This window comes from Sciurus carolinensis, chromosome 1 (genome assembly GCF_902686445.1).
Source record: "Sciurus carolinensis chromosome 1, mSciCar1.2, whole genome shotgun sequence".
NCBI classification, from domain to species: domain Eukaryota; kingdom Metazoa; phylum Chordata; class Mammalia; order Rodentia; family Sciuridae; genus Sciurus; species Sciurus carolinensis.
The window spans coordinates 144,619,699-144,638,743 of record NC_062213.1 but is presented as its reverse complement, the minus strand read 5'-3'; the positions used below and the strand labels follow the sequence as shown (position 1 = coordinate 144,638,743).

General features: G+C 36.5%; 1 protein-coding gene and 1 pseudogene across 2 annotated transcripts in view; one reads left to right on the top strand and one right to left on the bottom strand.

Annotated features, from left to right (window-relative positions):
- The window catches only part of Miga1 (mitoguardin 1), an 85,240-nt gene that overhangs the window by 34,378 nt on the left and 31,817 nt on the right, over window positions 1–19,045 (top strand). For both annotated transcript variants that reach the window (XM_047530170.1, XM_047530178.1), the window contains exons 6-7: window positions 3,137–3,270; window positions 4,453–4,576. In XM_047530170.1, the coding sequence (XP_047386126.1) occupies window positions 3,137–3,270; window positions 4,453–4,576 (258 nt within the window). The remainder of the gene's footprint in view (window positions 1–3,136; window positions 3,271–4,452; window positions 4,577–19,045) is intronic.
- LOC124989531 (60S ribosomal protein L6-like) lies at window positions 12,053–18,380 on the bottom strand (annotated as a pseudogene).

Sequence of the window (19,045 nt, the reverse complement as noted above, 5' to 3'; positions counted from 1 at the left end):
TTAAATAACACATAAAAAAGTGCTGGGGATATGACTTTGTGGTTAAATGCCCCTGGGTTCAATCCCTAGTACCCCCCCGCAAATAAAAAGGACACTTGTAATTGGATTTAGGATCCACCAGATAATCTACGATAATCTCTTATTAGGATCCTTACCTTAATTGCATCTGCAAAGACCCTTTTTTCTTATAAGTTAAAACAGATTCTGGGAATTAGGACCTCGAATTTTTGTATGGCCATCATTAAACCTACTACATTAACCTAACCTAATGACTCTTCTCCAATAATCTAGCCACATCCACTTTGCAATCTGTTTTAGCTAGCTATCATTTTTATTTTTCCTGTATGCAGAGAAATTAAGTAGAATGAAAACCTTCTGTGTCCCATATCAGCATTACTCTTGAGCACAAGCTTATCTAGGGAGCCTCACTGGAGCGCATGCAGTGGGAAGCAAAAAAACAACCAAAAATCCTGAACCTGCTATTGAATCAGAACATTCAAGTGTTTTTCCCTCCCTAATATTTTGCACTGTATTTTAGGTTACATTCCTTTTAAATAAAAAATAACCCCCAAAATCTTTGATGTGGCCCTGGTGAGCAGCACAAGAGTTGTCTTGGTAGAAGACTGCATGCTTTTAGGGTATTCCCATTTTCTGGAATACTTAGGTTATATCACCTCTAGTGGTATTACAGTGGGTACTTCTGCAAGGGGAAAGGAAGAATAGTTCTCTTACCATTTTCTCCAAAGCCAAGAGAATTAAGCTCACTTTGTTTCTAGATAACTCTGTCTAGTAAATCTTCACTCAGAGATTCTGTTAGAATACTCAGTGTTTGAAATAAAGAAAAGTAGAGCAAAACCAGAGAAACTGCAGTGGGGTTTGCTGTATCATACAATTTGGATTGGTAGGAGCCCTGTGGGTCACCTAGTCTAATCACTTATATATTATTCCAATTCCCTTTCCAAAACTGATATTTTAAAAAATCAGTGATTCGTCTGGTGACCCACAACTGTAATCCCAAGCAGCTCAGGAGCCTGAGGTAGGAGGATCATGAGTTGAAGGCGAGTCTCAGTGACTTAGCAAGACTCTGTCTCAAAATAAAAAATATAAAAAAGGGCTGGGTATGTGACTCAGTGGTTGATTGTCCCTGGGTTCAATCCCCAGTATAAAAACAAAACAAAGCAACGAAGAAGACTGGTGATTTATATTGACTTCCTGTTACAAAACTGATGAGATATGGTAGTCTGGGTCATGTTTCACAGTGAGGAGGAACACAGTACTTCCCAAAGAGTCACCTATTATCTTTGGACTATTCTGGTCTTAGGTAATTCTTCCTGTGTTCAGCCAAAATAATTGGATGGATAGATAGGGGGTGTGTAAGAGTTGGATAGCTTACAGAAAAGGAGGATAGATAAAATTGTCATTGCCTGCCCCCATAGAGTACTGGGGATTGAACAGTGTGGTGGTGGTGGGATACCACTGGGCTATACCTCCAGACCTTTTTTTTTTTTTTAGTATTTTTTTTAGGTGTTGATGGACCTTTATTTAATTTGTTTACTTATATGTGGTGCTGAGAATTGAACCTAGTGCTTCACACATGCTAGGCAAGTGCTCTACCACTGAGCCACAACCCCAGCCCCACCCCTAGACCTTTTTATATTTTATTTCGAGACAGGACCTTAGTAAGTTGCACATGTTGTCCTTGAAATTGGGATCCTCCTGCCTCAGCCTCCCAAGTAGCTAGAATCACAGGTACACTCTACTGTGCCTGGCTACAATTATCTTTTAAGTGGATAAGATTTTTAGAATGAAAATCAAAAGGATGATTTTTGCTATAGAAAATCAGACAAGAGGGCTGGGGTTGTGGCTCAGTGGTAGAGCATATAAATAAACAGAATGTCCATTGACAACTGAAAAAAATATTTATATAAAAAGAAAATCAAACAAGGATAAGTTCTACATTGCATGTGAAGATGATTTTGTTTCATGTTCTGCATTGTACAAATGAGTGAAGAAATGCCTTTAGAGGAGAGGTATTCTTTATCTTCCATATCCTAAAAACATCTTGAGTATGACTTGTCCAGATTCTTAAGGAATTTTTAAAGATTCTTTTTTTAATGCTGAAAAGTTGAAGTTTTAATGTATTTTAGTTTTGTTTGAAGTACATAATAATTTTAGTCAGCCTTTTTTTCACCTGGAGAAGAAGAGGTATATATTCACCTTTTTTCCCCCAAAAGCTTTTTCTCAGTAGTGATATGTAATTCCTGCTTGGTGTATAATTAACCCTTTATGGGTTCATTTGGTGTCTTGCAGATTTTTAACTGTTTTACAGTTTATCAATCTAAATCAGCAAATAGGAGAACCATGATTTAGACCATCTTTGGAAGGTAAAAAATGGTAAAGACTTCATTTTGTAGTTTATGTTGTTATTTTTTTCTCTCACCTTTACTTCCTTCACCTAAGAACCTATAAACCTGATAACTTTTTTTTTTTTTTTCTTAATAGCATTACTAGAGATTGAACCCAGGGCATCCCACATGCTATAAAGTACTATATCACTGAGCTATGAACCACATCCCCAGTACATCCCCAGTACATCCCCAGCCCTTTTTATTTTTAATTTTTTTCTTTTTGTGACAGGATATTGCTAAGTTGCCTAGCTGGCTTGGAACTTGTGATTCACCTACCTCAGCTTCCTGAATAGCTGGGATTGCAGATGTGCACCTTCATGCCTGGCACCTGATAGTTTCTAGTTTCTTATAACTAGTTTTCTTCTGTATTCCTGTCTGTTTTCTTTGTAGTTAAGGGAGATATTTTGAATCAGTTTCCAAGCTATGTCACTATAAATATTAGCCATTAATGTTGAATTTTTATGAATTGATAATGATCTAGAAAAATTCTGAACAAAATCACATTGGCCATTTTCTCTCTGATTTTTGGTTGAGTAGAACTGCAGACTCAGAGTATATTAGGGAACTTAAGTTCTATGAAATAATATGAGTATAAAATTATTCTTTAATGCCAAAATTACATTAGACTGTGCTATTGAAGATAACTGTATAAAAACATTTCAAACCCCAAATAATTTTATTTTGACATTGGTTTTACTCACTTACCGTTATTGTGTTCCTACTTTTAGGTATGGAATTGTTTGAAGAGGCATTGCGTCGATGGGAACAAGCTCTAACCTTTCGCAGTAGACAGGCTGAAGATGAAACCTGTGGTTCCATTAAACTGGGTGCTGGGGATGCCATTGCTGAAGAAAGTGTAGATGTAAGGGTGATTTACTGAAGACTGTTCTTCACAATAGTGGAAGACTCAATTGTTTTTAATGTTGATTCAGTATATTTGCTTTCCGTGGCATTTACTGGAACTTTTTACCCCTCCTTTGGGATTGTATAGGATATATCTTTTTGGGTGTTTTCTGTTTGGTTAGTTGCCATTCATCAAGTTTCCTTACTTTCCTAGGATATGTTGAACAGATAGATATAATTCTTTTTCTTTTTTTCTTCTTTTTTCTTTTTTTTCCCCCAGTTCTGGGAACTAAACCAGGACCTCAGATATGCTAGGCAATTACTCTGTCACTGAGCTATATTGCCAGCTTAGCAGATAAGATTTCTAAAGGAATTTTTAAGATCTGTCTTGTGCTTTGGGTTAATTACATGCTATTATAATTCATAAAATATAACATGTAGGTAAAATTAGATTGGTTCTTAATGACCATTTAGGTAGATTAGTAGTTCTCAAACTTAAACATACATCTGAATCACCTGGAAAGGCTTGTTAAAACACGGGTTTATGGGCCTCTGCCCAGTGTTTCTAATACTATAGAATTGGGGTGGATCATGGGAATTACATTTTTGTTTAAGTTAATAGGCCTTTATTTTATTTATTTATTTATATGTGGTGCTGAGAATCAAACCCAGTGCCTCACACGTGCTAGGCAAGTGCTCTACCACTGAGCCACAACCCAAGCCCCAGGAATTGCATTTTTAATAAGTTCTCAGATGATAGTAATGCTGCTGGTCCAGGGACCTTACTTCAAGAACCCCTGATCTAGTCTAATTCCTCAGTTTTACAGATAATGAAACTAACTCCCTGATAACTGAGATAATTTTGCCAAAGACACAGTGAAAACCCCGACCTCATGATTTTTGTAGCACCCTTTCTACTGCCTAACAGTAGGTTGGAGTTTGTTTTCATTTTTGTTTTTGGCAGTATTGAGGATTGAACTCTACCACTAAGCTACATCCCAGCCCTTTTATTTTTTATTTTGAGACAAGGTTTCACTAAGTTGCTGAGGCTGGTCTCAAATCCTTCTACCTCAGACTTTTGAATAACTGGAATTACAGGCATGTGCCAACATGCTTGGCTAATGGTTTTATATGTCCTCCTTTTACCTGCATTAAGTAAACATTAGAATCTAATTTTCTCTGTATTATTCTCTCTTTGTAGGATATTATTAGTACTGAATTCATCCATAAACTTGAAGCTCTGCTACAAAGAGCATATCGTCTCCAAGAGGAGTTTGAAGCTACCCTTGGGGGATCTGATCCTAATTCCCTTGCTAATGATACTGGTAAGATAGATCTTTTATATGGTTTTTATGAAATGTATTGTTTTCCTCTTGTATATTCTTGAAATCACTTGCTTATTAATATATTTGTCTTTTGTATTAACAAGTTAGATATTTTGTTTAAAATAGTCAAGAGGGGCTGGGGAGATAGCTCAGTTGGTAGAGTGCTTGCCTTGTAAGCACAAGACCCTGGGTTCGATCCCCAGCACCCAAAAATAAAAATAAAATAAAATAAAATAGTCAAGAGAAAAAATGTTCTAACCTTTTTTGTGTGTGTGTACTGAGGATTGAACCCAGGGCCTTTTGACCACTGAGCTACAATCCCCAGCCCTTTTTATTTCAAAACAGGGTCTTGCTAAGTTGCTGAGTTTGGCCTTGAACTTATGATCCTTCTGCCCCAGCATCCTCAGTTATTGGAATTACAGGTGTGTGCCACCATGCCCAACTCTAAGAGAAGGACTTTTTTTTTTTTTGAGTGGTGCCAGGGATCAAACCTAGGGCTTCATGCATGTTAGGCAAGTATTGAAACTCTGAGATAAACCCCCATCCCTGAGAGAAGGAATTTTAAAATAATTAAATATAAAATGAAAATAGAACAACTGGACAATATAGGAAAGTAGTAAGGAAATCAACAGAAAAAAGTAGGAACAATTATATGTTAAGGAGGGAAAAAGAAGGGGACCCTGAGACTTTTAAGGTCTTACTCTAGGAATGTTTTGTCTACTGTTCTAATCTACTTGCAGTTCTTCCAGCCTCATGATAAGAATTATGTGATCATGTAGTTTTTGCTTCTTTAGTCTTATAATGTCATCTAAGATTTGATGCTAGTTGGCATGCCCAAAATTTGTGTTTATCTATAGCTTCTTTAGAGGTTGGCAGGGTCCATCTCAGATTTCTTCAGATTATAAAGATTTCTTGAATACTGCCTCAGAGCATCTGCTTTAGGTTCTCGGTGCTTCTAGACAGGAAGACCCCTAGGCCAATTGCTTAGTTTTGGGGGTCTTCAAGTTGTTTCTGAGGAAGTTATTGTTAGTTTGAAATCCTAAAAAGATAGTATGTTCAAAACAGGACCCATAATTAATCCAGACATTCAGTTAGCTTGGGTTTGGAATGAGTTCCTCAGCCCACTCACGTCCTAACCTAGCTGTCATTGGCTATTAGACTAGCTAGCTTTTCCCTGCAGCTTTGAAGGACCTTTGCCTACTTTTGTTCTGGAGAGTCCAGTTGACACAAAGCTATTATATTTTGTTCCTTCTTAAGACTTGTTTGGATATTGCAGGTTTCCATTTTTGAACTTTTGGATTAAAAGAACTTACTACTATGGCTAAGTAAGGGAGTAGCTTTGTTTATCTGTTATTTGATAATCAAAATTACTTAGAAGTCATTTAATTTTCCTCATTCTCCAAATTTAAATTCATTTCATACATTTAATTTATATTATTGGCAGGCAACTTATAGTAGTAGTCATACATAAAGAGAGTCTCACAAGGGCCTTCAGAGGCTCAGGGGTGAGTTTCAACCAAGTGTCAGTCTGACTTTGGTGAATACTTTGTTGTTTTGGAATCTTCTCTGTATTACTTGATGACATTAATTTTTTTCTTTTGGTACTAGAGATTATACCCAGGGCCTGATGCATCCTAGACAAGCATTTTACCACTGAGTTACATCCCCAACCCTTTATTTTATTTTATTTTTGAGACAGAGTCTCCCTAAGTTGGCCCACACTAGCCTTTAACTTGCGATTCTCCTTTGCCAGCCTTTGAGTGGCTGGAATTACAGAAGTGTGCCACAGTGCCTGGCTCTCTTAAGAATTTGGTAGGGGCTGGGGTTGCGGCTCAATGGTAGAGCACTTGCACTTGCCTAGCATGCATGATACACTGGGTTTGATTCTCAGCACTGCGCATAAATAAAGATCCATTGACAACTAAAAAAATATTATAAAAGAATAAAAGAATTTGGTAGGCTTTCAAGGTTGGAGTATTTGTTAGCTACCATCTTTGTGTGCGTGTGTGTGTGTGTGTGTGCGCGTGCGCCCATGTTTATGATACTGGAAATTAAATTCAGGTGTTCTCTACTACTAAGCAACATCTCAGGTCCTTTTAATTTTTTATTGTGAGACAGGGTCTTGCTAAGTTGTCCAGGCTATTTTCAACCTTGTGATCCTACGTTAGCCTCTCTAGTCTCTGGGATTACAGGCATGCACCATCACACCCAGCCTGTTACGTTATTTTTTATTTTATTTTATTTTATTTTTTTGCAGTGCTAGGGATTGAACCCAGGGCCTTGTGCTTGCGAGGCAGGCACTCTACCAACTGAGCTATCTCCCCAGCCCCTGTTACGTTATTTTTAAGCTCTTATGCACCCAAAATTCTGGCTTAAACAATGATTGTTCTATCCCTTTTATTACAGAAGTCAGATAATTACAAACAAATGAAATGAAGATTTGAATTAGTTCTCTAATAATGAAAAGGTATTTACTTACTTCTGAGGTTTAGAAATCACTAGGGGGCAGCACATTTATCTACATTTTGAGTACCTATGACTCATAAATGCCATTGTGTGGCTTGTAGCACTGGGAGCTAAATTTAGGTCAACACTTTTTCTGGCATGTTTTGTGTACACCTGCTACTGTAACTCAGTGATAGAGAGCATGAAGGTTATGCATGGAAGATTTAAATAACATTAGCATGAATTTCCATTACTGTGTAAGTTCTTTTAGTTAATAGCTAAATATTAGGTGTGTTTGTAGTTTTTTTCCCCCCCCAGAGGCTTATGTTTTGTTAATTTTGTTATTGTTTTTGGAGATTCAACCAACAGCCTTCAGTATGATTTCAGTGATAGATAGTTTAGCCTAGTAGTTAGGACCATGAACTTTTTTTTTTTAATTTGTTCTAATTGGTTATACATGACAGTAGAATGCATTTTTACATATCATACATAAATGGAGTATAACTTCTCATTCTTTCGGTTGTACATGATGTAGAATTACACTGGTCATGTAGTCATACATGCACATATATATATGCACATAGGGTCACAAATTCCAATTTATTCTGTTGTCCTTCCTACTCCCATGTCCGCCCCCTCCCTTTACTCCCCTCTCTCTAATCCAAAGTACCTCTATTCTTTCCTAGGGCCCCCCCGAATTTATTGTGAATTAGCATCCACAAATCAGAGAAAACATTCGGCCTTTTGTTCTTTGGGATTGTCTTCTTTTGCTTAGCATGATATTCTCTGACTACATCCATTTACTGGAAAATGCCATAATTCCATTCTTCTTTAAGGCTGAGTAATATTCCATTGTGTATATATGTCACATTTTCTTTATCCATTCATCTGTTGAAGGGCACCTAGGTTGGTTCCATAGTTTAGCTGTTGTGAACTGAGCTGCTATAAACATTGATGTGGCTGCATCACTGCTGATTTTAAGTCTTTGGGGTATAAATCAAGGAATAGAATAGCTGGGTCAAATGGTGGTTCCATTCCAAGTTTTCTTAGGAATCTCTATACTGCTTTCCACGTGGTTGCACCAATTTGCAGTCCCACCAGCAAAGTATGAATGTACCTTCTTCCCTACATCTTTGCCAACATTTATTGTTGTTTTTATTTTTTAATAATTGCCATTCTGACTGGAGTGAGATGAATCTTAGAGTAGTTTTTATTTGCATTTCTCTAATTGCTAGAGATTTTGGACATTTTTAAATTTATTTGTTGATCGATTGTATTTCTTCTGTGAAGTGTCTGAGGAACATTAACCTTGAAGACAACCCAGCATAGCTTCGACTCCTGGCTCTACCCCTTTCACTTACTATGAAAACTTAAGCAAGTCTTGACCTTTGTTAGAGGTTTCATCATAAGATGTAGGACTGTATTAGATTAGTTGAATTGTGAGGATTAAATGAGATAACATATATTATGTTAGCATAGACAGAGTGACCACTTCGTTATTGATTTATTATTGAAATAATAATTTCTCTTTAAAGAGGCCTATTGTAATATGATTTAAGAATTATATGGTTACAGGTGAATGGAAATAACATATTCATTACTTCTTTTTTAAAATATTTGTCAATGGACCTTTTATTTATTCACCTGCGGTGCTGAGAATCAAACCCAGTGCCTCATACGTGATAGACAAGTGCTCTCCTGCTGAGCTACAACCCCAGCCCTCACTACTTCTTTTACTATGATGCTGTTGGATAATATTTAGACAACATTCATGTATTTTTGTGGGAATTAATTTGATTTTATATTATTATAATAATATATTTTCATTTACTGAAACAAGATATTTAAATTACATTTAAAGTTATTTTTTGGGAAAGTGAGATATTAAATCTTTTTCTCTGTTAGAAAAAAATGTCATCTGAAGGATTTGCAAAAGTGATTATATGTAGCTAAGATTATTGACTTTCCTTGATATCTGATGTTGTGCATTGGAGGAAAACCAAAAATGATAATGGATATACTTTCTCCTGCAGTAGTACAATCATTTATTTAATAAATTTTGTCAGTTCTACCTCCATAATACAATTGTCATTCACTCTCTTTTTTCTGAACCTTCATTAATATTTTGCTTGGGTTTAATGATTCTATTTGGACTCTTGCCTGTAGTAGTACATCTACGTCCTGTTCCTGGAGTTACCTTCTTGGTAAATAGTTCCCATTTTGTCACTTCCACGTTCTCAGAACGCTTTTCCAACTTTTTTTTTTTTTTTTTCTTCTTTTACTGTTGCCATTATAACTTTGGCCAAATTAGACAGTCTCTTCTAACTGAAATTTCTAAGATTTTAATTGTATAATCAACTCCAGGTTTTAGTAAAATTTCCTTTTCCTTTTTTTTTTTAATATTTTTAGGTGTAAATGGACACACTACCTTTATTTTGTTTATTTAATTGTTTTATGTGGTGCTGGTGATCGAACCCAGTGCCTCACACGTGCCAGGCAAGCACTCTACCACTGAGCCACAACTCCAGCCCCCTCCTCTTTTCCTTTTTCCATTCTTCTGCTGATGCTGTTCCTTTGCATAGTTCATCATACTCTGAACCTTCATCTTTTTCTCTTTTAATTTTGCCTATAGAAAAAAATTCTATTCAAAGCTATTTCTTTCATGCATTTATATCTGCATTTCAGGCCAAAGTAAACTGCTCTTACCTTTCTCTGTTCCTTCCTAATGGCATTTGTTGGTCTTGGGTACTGAATCAGAGACTCATCTGTCTTTGGGCTCTGGATTAATTGAGAACATAAATTTAAAAAATTTATAAGTTATAGTGTTAACTTTTTTGTTTGTTTGTTTGTTTGTTTGTTTGTTTTGTGGTGCTGGGGATTGAACCCAAGGCCTTGTGTTTGCGAGGCAAGCACTCTACCAACTGAGCTATATCCCCAGCTCCTGCGTTATAGTATTAACTTTTTAAAATTCTTTTTCTTAATAATTTGAACAATGTGGTCAGTTTTCCTATAACAACTTCTCTTTCCTTCATAAAAATTATGTGAGGAAGAGCTGGGAATGCAGAACAGATAGCTCGCACACTTACCAGTCAGCTGTTTAGGGATCCCCTGCCTGCCTTACAGTTCTTGGCAATACTCTGTTCAGCAGAGGAGAATGAGATTCAGTGCAAAAGTGATGAATGTGCAGACCCAGACCTTTTCTCTAGAAGGTCTGACAGGAAGAGATACTAGTGTACACTCAAAGTCATGCAGGGAATAATAATTGTATCTTATTTTCTTCCATATCCTTAATGGCAGTCAGGTTCTCAGCATTAACTAAGTTACTCTTCCTATAGGGAGGGGTAAACGAAGAGGTGAAGGGCACAACTTAAAATATAAATCAGTATAATATACTTTAAAAACAATTTTGGACCCATAAATATACTTTTTACAAAATGTCTATTTCCGTAAACCACTGGATATCTTAGTTCCAGGAAGTCCAGGTTTAAAATAGATCCTATTAAATAAAGGAAGTGATATACAATGAAATTGCATCTTCCTTATTTATTAGATTTTTTTTTTGGAGTATGTTTGTTGACTTTACTTTTTAAAAATTTGTATTATAGTTATACATAATATTTGGGTTCATTTTGACATAATTTTATAAACATGGAATATAATTTGCTCTAATTTAGTCGCAGTGCTTCCCCTTTCCCTTCCCTCCTCACTCCCCTGTTCCATTTCCTCTACTCTACTGATCTTTTATGTCTTTTATAGTTTTTCTTTTTTAAAATTAGTGCATTATAGCTATACATAAAGGTGAAATTCTCTATGGTATATTCATATATGTACTTAGGATAATTTGATCAGTTTCATTCCATTCTTCCTTCCTTTTCTGTCCTCTCTCCCTCCCCCTCAATCCCCTTCCTTTACTCCACTGATCTTTCTTCTGTTTTCATGGAATTCCACCCCCTCCCTCTTTTTCCTTACTTTGATCTAGGTGCGTCTGACCTATTTCACCTAACCTGATGTTCTGCAGTTCCATCCATTTACTAGCAAATACCATTTCATTCTTTATGACTGAGTAAAACCCCATATACCACATTTTCTTTATTCATTCATCTGTTGACAGCCATCTGGACTGGTTCTATAAACTTGGCTATCGTGAATTGCGCTGATATAAACATTGAAGACACTGTGTCCCTGTATAACATGCCAATTTTAGTTCTTTTGGATCACTACCAAGGAGTGGGATAGCTGGTTCATATGGTAGTTTCATTCCTAGTTTTTGTTTGTTTGTTTGTTTTGGTACCAGAGATTGAACTTAGAGGTGCTTAACCACTGAGTCACATCCTCAGCCCTGTTCATTTTTTATTTTGAGATAGGGTTTCACCAAGTTGCTTAGGGCCTCTCTAAATTGCTGAGGCTGACCTCAGCCCTTCTGCCTCAGCCTCCCTGTGTGCTGTGATGACAGGTGTGCACCACCACAACTGGCTCCACTTTTTGAAGGATGAACTGGAAGTCCCTTATAAAATAGGAAGGTGGTGAAGGTTTAAAGGTTTCCTCAATTGGTGTTGAATACTTTAAGCAGTATAATTATAATTATTTCTGTACATATATAGTCTCTTATGCTAGACATTAAATTCTTGTGGGCAGAAGGCATATTTAGTTTTTCTGTTATTTTCAATGCCTGAAAATATTGTTTCAGTGTACTATAGAAAATTAATAGGTCTGTGGATTTTTTTTTTTTTTTTGTACCAGGAATCAAACTCAGGGATATTTAACTACTGAACCACATTCCCAGCCCCGTTTTTGTTTTTTATTTAGAGACAGGATCTCACTGAGTTACTTAGAGCCTCACTAAGTTGCTAAGACTGGCTTTGAACTTTAGATCCTCCTGCCTGAGCTTCCTGAACTGCTGGGATTACAGGTGTGTGCCATCGTGTCCAGCTGGTCTGTGGATCTTATCAAGATGTTTATTGGAATCACTATGCAGCTTTTATTTATTTTTTTAAATGTATCAATTATTTAATTAGATTCTTGGTAAGACATTTAGAACACCAACTTGTTATAAATTCCCTTTATTAGAGCAAAAACCGATTTCATGTAGCCCTGGAGCTGAGGAATAGCTTTGATTTGGGGTAAAACTTGTGAGTCCTCAGCTTCTGGATCAACCTTGTGCTGCTCTGTAATCTCATATTTCTTTCTCCATGTTGAAGATTTCACCTTTCTGATGTCTGGGCTTCTGCAACTACTACTTCTTAAAGTAAGCATCAGTGAGGTGTTTTAGGATTTTCACATTGCTGATATCAATCTCTGTGGAGGTGGCAATAACAAATTTCTGGTGTGTTTTATGCAGAGGAATTTGATTGAGGGAAAGAGGTTCCATCACAAGTAGCAAACCACTGCTCAGCTACTCCAGGAAAACTGCTGTCTTGTCTCTGTGGCACCCAGTGAGGATGATCAAGATGGTTCCAGGAGTGATGCTGGCTTTCATTTTTCCCAAATGCTTACTGAAGGGTTTTTTTGCCTTGACTCAGCAGCTTTCATGGCACATCTTCACCCTGGTACCACTGTTCTTGTCATCACTGACTGGTTTTGTGACAGTAGCGAGAACAACCTTCTCCTCTTCCTCCTCCTTCCCCTCCCCCTCCCCATTCCTCTCCCCCACACCCCATCCTCCTCCTCTTCCTCTTCCTGCCTTGGATTTAGCAGCCGAGTACTTCCTCTTATACATGGCCTTTTGAGAATACAAAGCAGATTTGGAGCATCTGTGAATTCCTCTAACGAGGACAGGGTTTTAACTGCAGTGGGGCTTCCCTTTCTTGGGTTTCTTAGCCTTTTAGAGCCTTAGAGTCACCCTTTTTTTCTTTTATCTTTGTTTTTTTTTTTTTTTTTTTTTTTTTTTGAGTGCCAACTCAGGGGCACTCAACCACTAAGCCACATCCCCAGCCTATTTTGTATTTTATTTAGAGACAGGGTCTCGCTGAGTTGCTTAGTGCCTTGCTTTTGCTGAGGCTGGCTTTGAACTCTTGATCCTCCTCTCTCAGCCTCCCAAACCACTGGGATTACAGGCACCAGGCTAGAATCACCCTTTTAACCTTGCCAATGGCATCAGCCTTCTTGACTTCAGGTTTCTTCTCTTTAGTGTCCAGCTTCTCAGCCTTTTCACCTGCCTTCTTGCAAGATGGAAAAGAGAACTAAGTACCCCTGCAACTTCTATTAATTACAACATCCAAGGCTTTGATTCAGACCTATTGAAATTGAAACTTTGGAGTTAAGGTTATGAAATAGATGTATTTCATAGTTTAGTAGGAGATTCTCATGTGCATTACTGCTTAAGAGGTCCTTGAAATAATACTTGAATGATAGATGTATGGGTGGATAGTTGAATAGATAGATAACATGATGACATTAGATTTTCTGCAATGAGTTTAAGTAAATTAGTGTTAAAATTTCAGATGCATTTAAATTTAATGATGGTACTAGCCAATGGATAGCCACTGAAAAGAATCCTAGAAGATTATAAAATTTAGAGATATGGGAAAAAAATTTAGTCTTGAGGTTTAAAGTTAATAAGTTGAGTTCTATTGCTAGGGCAAAACTGAAATAGTTACTGCAAGGGCTGATATTTTTAGGTATAGTGGTATAGTTATAAGTGAAGTATTCATGGGGTAATATTATTAGAGATAAAGAATCCAGCAAAAATGCTGTCAATTACATTTCAACATAGAACTTTATTTTTAGTGGAGTAGAAATTTAGCCAAAAATAATTTCTTAACTGGTATGAAGGAAATGTATGGTTCATGTCTATTTTCATTTAAACCTCCAATTTGTAGTTACAATAAATTAAAACACTAAATTACTGAATATCACCAAATTATTCTCTAATGTTGATGCCAGTAAGTTTATTTCTCTGTATAAAAATTCAAAGTGTATTGATGCTTTTTTCCTTCCCTCTTTTCCACTTCAGGTTTCTTGGTTGTGGTTGGGTGTTTTGTTTTGTTTTGCTTTGCTTTTTTTTTTTTAAGTTTCAATGCCTGGCTGTGATGGTGTTGTGCACGTGTAATTTCAGCTACTTGGGAGGCTGAGGAGGCAGAGGAACTGAGAGTTCAAGGCCATTCTGGGCAACATAGTGAGACCCCATGTCTAAAAACAAAAACCATGCTTTTTTCTTTTGGTCAGAATGAAAGCTCAGACATAGAAGTGTACAGAATACCTTTAAAGTTTTATCACATACTAATATTTTGCTAGATATATTTAAGATTTTTTAAACAACGAACTGTCTTTGCAGGTATAGTTGAAGGAACCTGTGAAATTTCCCAAATTCTGTTTCTTTTTCCAGAGGTATTATTTTGGTATTTATCATAAACTTGCATATAGATAATGTTCCAGTGTTCTTCCATGTGTTTCTTTATGTACATTTACAGGGTTCCCCCAAGATATTAATGTGGTAATGATCCACTGGTGGTAATAAAATCAGTTTATCAAGTTGCAGCTAACACTAAAATAAATGTACACACACATACATACTCCATATGCATCTGTACACACATACACATATAACACATACATACAAGTATGCATATATATTTGTGCATGCATACATATATTCTTATGAAATATATTTTTTGAAATTTATTTCATTCATTTATATATCCATATATCTGTTGGTACTGGGTTCCAAAATGTTTTTCTTACTTTGTATCATAGACAAACAAGAATGAAAAACATTGCTATAGATGAAGAATTGATGCTTTGTCAGTTATTCTGGTCTTTAGCCTTAGTGTATACATTATTAAGGTCTGTTTGGTTGTACCAAGATTTAAAATTTTTTTTTTTGTCAGTACTAGGGATTAAGTTTAACATATAACCTCCCTCTTTTGAAATTTTTGTTATCAAACAGTCTCACTAAGTTGTCCAGGCTAGCCTCAAACTTGAGATTCTCTTGCCTCAGCCTTCAGATTTTTAATTTTAATGTTTAACCACATTTATCAGTTTTTTCTTTATGGTTTGCATGTTCTGTATATTGTTTAGAAGGTATAAAGATATTTATATCTGTGTTTTCTTTGGAAAGTTTTTTTTTTTTTTCCAATACTGCAGATTGAACCCAGGGAGCTCTACCACTGAGCTGCATCCCCAGTCCTTTTTATTTTGAAGCAGGGTCTCACTAAGTTGCTGACGTTGGCCTTGAACTTGGAATCCCCTTGCCTCAGCCTTCCTAGTTGCTCGGGTTACATGTGTATGCCAACCACCCCTGGCTTCTTTGGAATGTTTTAAAATTTTGTTTTTCATTTTTAAGTCTTCAGTCCTCCAAAAGTTAATATTTTGTTTTTTTTGTGGTGCTGGGGATTGAACCCAGGGCCTTGTGCATGCGAGGCAAATACTCTACCAACTGAGCTATATTCCCAGCCCCAAAAGTTAATTTTTTCATGTGTTTTGTTTTTAACATTTGAATAGCTAATTGCCTTAGTACCACTCATTGAGTAATATTTTTTTTTCTCATTGATTTTAAATGCTCATTATGATATATGTCAAGTCTCCTCGTATGTGTGTCTTTTCTGGACTTTCTTTTTTTTGTGTTAGTCTGTCCATCTTGCATTGTTTTCACAGTGTTTTTATGTAGTTTTATATAGCTTTATAATAAAATTTGAAACCTAGCTGGGCATAGTGGTGGTACATGCCTGTAATCCTAGCTACTTGCCTGTAATCTTAGCTACTTGGAGGCTGAGTCAGAAAGATTGCAAGTTGGAGTTCAGTCTTGGCAACTTGGCAAGACCCTATCTCAAAATAAAAAACAAAAAGTGTTGGGGATATGGCTCAGTGGTAGAGTGCCCCTGAATTCAATTCCTAGGATCACAAAAGAAAGAAAGAAAAAAAAAATCTTGACACCTGTCAGTAAGTCCATTCACTGTCTTTTTTTAAGACTTTACTATTCTTAGCCCATTGCTTTTCCATGTGAAGTTTAGGACAGCTTGTCAAATTTCATGCAACACTCTCTTGGGATTTGATTATTACATTGCATTTATAGCTTGGCTGTAGGAAAATATGTATTTTTATAATATTAGTCTTTCTAACTAGGAACATGAAATGGTTCTTTACTTAGGTATTCATTTATGTCTTTCATAATACTTTATCATTTTTACAATAAAGGTCTTATACATCTTTTTTCCTACATTCCTTACAGTTCCATTGTCTTGTTTTTTCTTTCAGTAATGAGTAATTGAATCCAGTATTTCTTGCATGCTAGGCAAATGCTCTCTAATTGAGCTACTCAACCAGCACCCCCCCTTTTTTTTTTTATTTTTGAGACAGGATCTTGCTATGTTGCGCAGGCTGACCTCAAACTTGTGGTCCTCCTGAGTAAGTGGGTGGGATTGATTACAGTCATGCACCACTTTGTAAACTGATTGTCTTTTTACGGGGGTTTGGATAGTACTGGGGATTGAACTCAGAGGCACTCGACCATCGAGCCACATCCCCAGCCCTGTTTTGTATTTTATTTAGAGACAGGGTCTCACCGAGTTGCTTAGCACCTTGCCTAGCACCTTGCCGTTGCTGAGGCCAGCTGTGAACTCTAGACTCTTCTGTTTTAACCTCCCGAGCCACTGAGATTACAGGCATGTACCACTGTGCCCAGCATGTTTATTCTTTTCTTATTCACCCTTATGCTTTCATATCCCCCTGCCAATCTTACTGTACTGGTTTTTTATTTTTTTCTTTCAGTACTAGGGATTGAACTCAGGGGCACTTTACCCTTGAACTACATCCCTAGCCCCCCCCCCCTTTTCTTTTTTTAGGAAAAAAATATTTTTTTAGTTGTCGATTGACTTTATTTCATATTTGTATGCGGTGTTGAGAATCGAACCCAGTGCCTCACACATGCTAGGCAAGCGCTCTACCACTGAGCCACAACCCCAGCTCCCCTTCAGTCCTTTTTTAAAATTTTGAGACAGGATCTCACTAAGTTGGGTTTACTCCTGTTTTTTTTTGCTGAGATCTGTGAAATTCATTTGGAGACCCAAGTATCATGAGTATTAGGTAAAAAGTATTTTTATGAATGATTATTTTTCCTTAATGAGTAAATAATTTTGTAAACTTTGAATAGTGGCTATAATGGGTGGTAGATTAATTTATTACTTTGATTCAAAAAACACATCTATGTTGTATATACATATATTTATACATATCAAATATCATATAATAAAAATATATATGTATGTCTCATAGTGAACAGAAATTTATGCTATCTGAATTATTTTGGTAGAAATTAGACTCTAGTTGCACATAACAATGTGAGATTGTAGAATTTGTGATTAAAACTTAACACAGGGCTGCAGTTGTGGTTTAGGGACTGGAGTTGTGGCTCAAGGGTAGAGTGCTTGCCTGGCATGTGTGAGGCCCTGGATTTGATCCTCAGCACCACATATAAATAAATAAATACAATAAAATAAAACGATCCACTGACAACTAAAAAATATTTTAAAAAGAAACAACACAAAGGAATGATTTATACTTTAGAGACTTCTGTTATTGTCATATGTATGTAGATTATATGCTATGTGTCCATTATGAAGCGTTTATGTGATTATGTGTTTTGCTAGTTTATTTCAGTAAAAGTATGTTTAAGAAGTAAGTGGGTTTTGTTGTTGTTGTGTTGGTTTTTGTTTTTTCACCTACTGAAGATTAAACCCAGGGCTTCATGAAGGCTACACAAAGTGCTTTACCACTGAGGTATATCCATGGCCCCAAGATTGCTCTTTACTCATTTTGGTTAGGCTATTTGGGTAGGACCTAACTGCTGAATTTAATACCAGTTTAAAAATAAACCTGAGTAACAACAGATGGAGTTTGCTCATAGTTCTTGAGGGACATTATTTAGTTGATATGGTTTACATGAATAAAGTTCAAGCTTATTAACCTATACTTTAGTTTCCTTCTAAAATTAAGTTCGTTTCATATTTTATGTGCTTGTATTTTCTGTAAAGAATAGTGTATTTGCAATAGCAGTGTTAGCAGGCAACTTTGAAGTCCTAAGTATGATAATTTTTTTTTTTTTTTTGGCAAAGGACTTTGAGATTCTTTTATACTGATGTGTAGGAACAAATTTAGACCTTAAAAACAAATGAGGAATTTTTATAGCTTAAAAGCATTGCTTTGCATATTTCAGATATTAGGCCTCTTTATAATTTGTTTTTTTAACAAAATGAACTCATAGAATCTTATGTCTGGGACATTTATTTCTGGAGGAACGAAAATAAAGATCTCATTCCTGCTTTTAGGCAACTAGAGTTGTTTAACATGAATTAAAAATTATAGGTCCGCGTAGGCCCCGCCACCTCCCGCAGTCACTTTGTGCTCTCACGCACATGTCCATCATGTCCGCCAAGGACCAAGACGGAGCCCCTGCTCAGCCTGCATCCGAGAAGGAGCCCCAGCTGCTCGGCCCCAGAGCGGAGAGCGACGAGGATGAGAAGGACGAGGACGAGGACGAGAAGAAAGACCACGACGAGGAGGACGACGACGACAAGGAGGAGGAAGAAAAGAGTCTCATTGTGGAAGACAAGGGAAAAGAAAAAAGTAGAGAGATTGACAATGCAAGTGTCTTCCTTACAGACAGAACCATTTACAATCGCACAAGGAAAGGGGCAGAAACTTTGTGAAATTGAAAGGATACATTTCTTTCTGAGCAAGAAAAAAACAAATGAACTTAGAAATCTACACAAACTGCTTTACAACAGACCATGCACTGTGTCCTCATTAAAGAAGAATGTGGGGCAGTTCAGTGGCTTTCCATTTGAAAAAGGGAGTATCCAGTATAAAAAGAAGGAAGAAATGCTGAAAAAGTTTAGAAATGCCATGTTAAAGAGCATCTGTGAGGTTCTTGATTTGGAGAGATCAGGTGTAAATAGTGAACTATTGAAGAGGATCCTGAATTTCCTAATGCATCCAAAGCCTTCTGGCAAACTGTTGCCACAATCTAAAAAAATCTTCTAGCAAAGGCAATAAAAAAGAATGAAATAGTTCTGGAATGTCAAGGAAGGC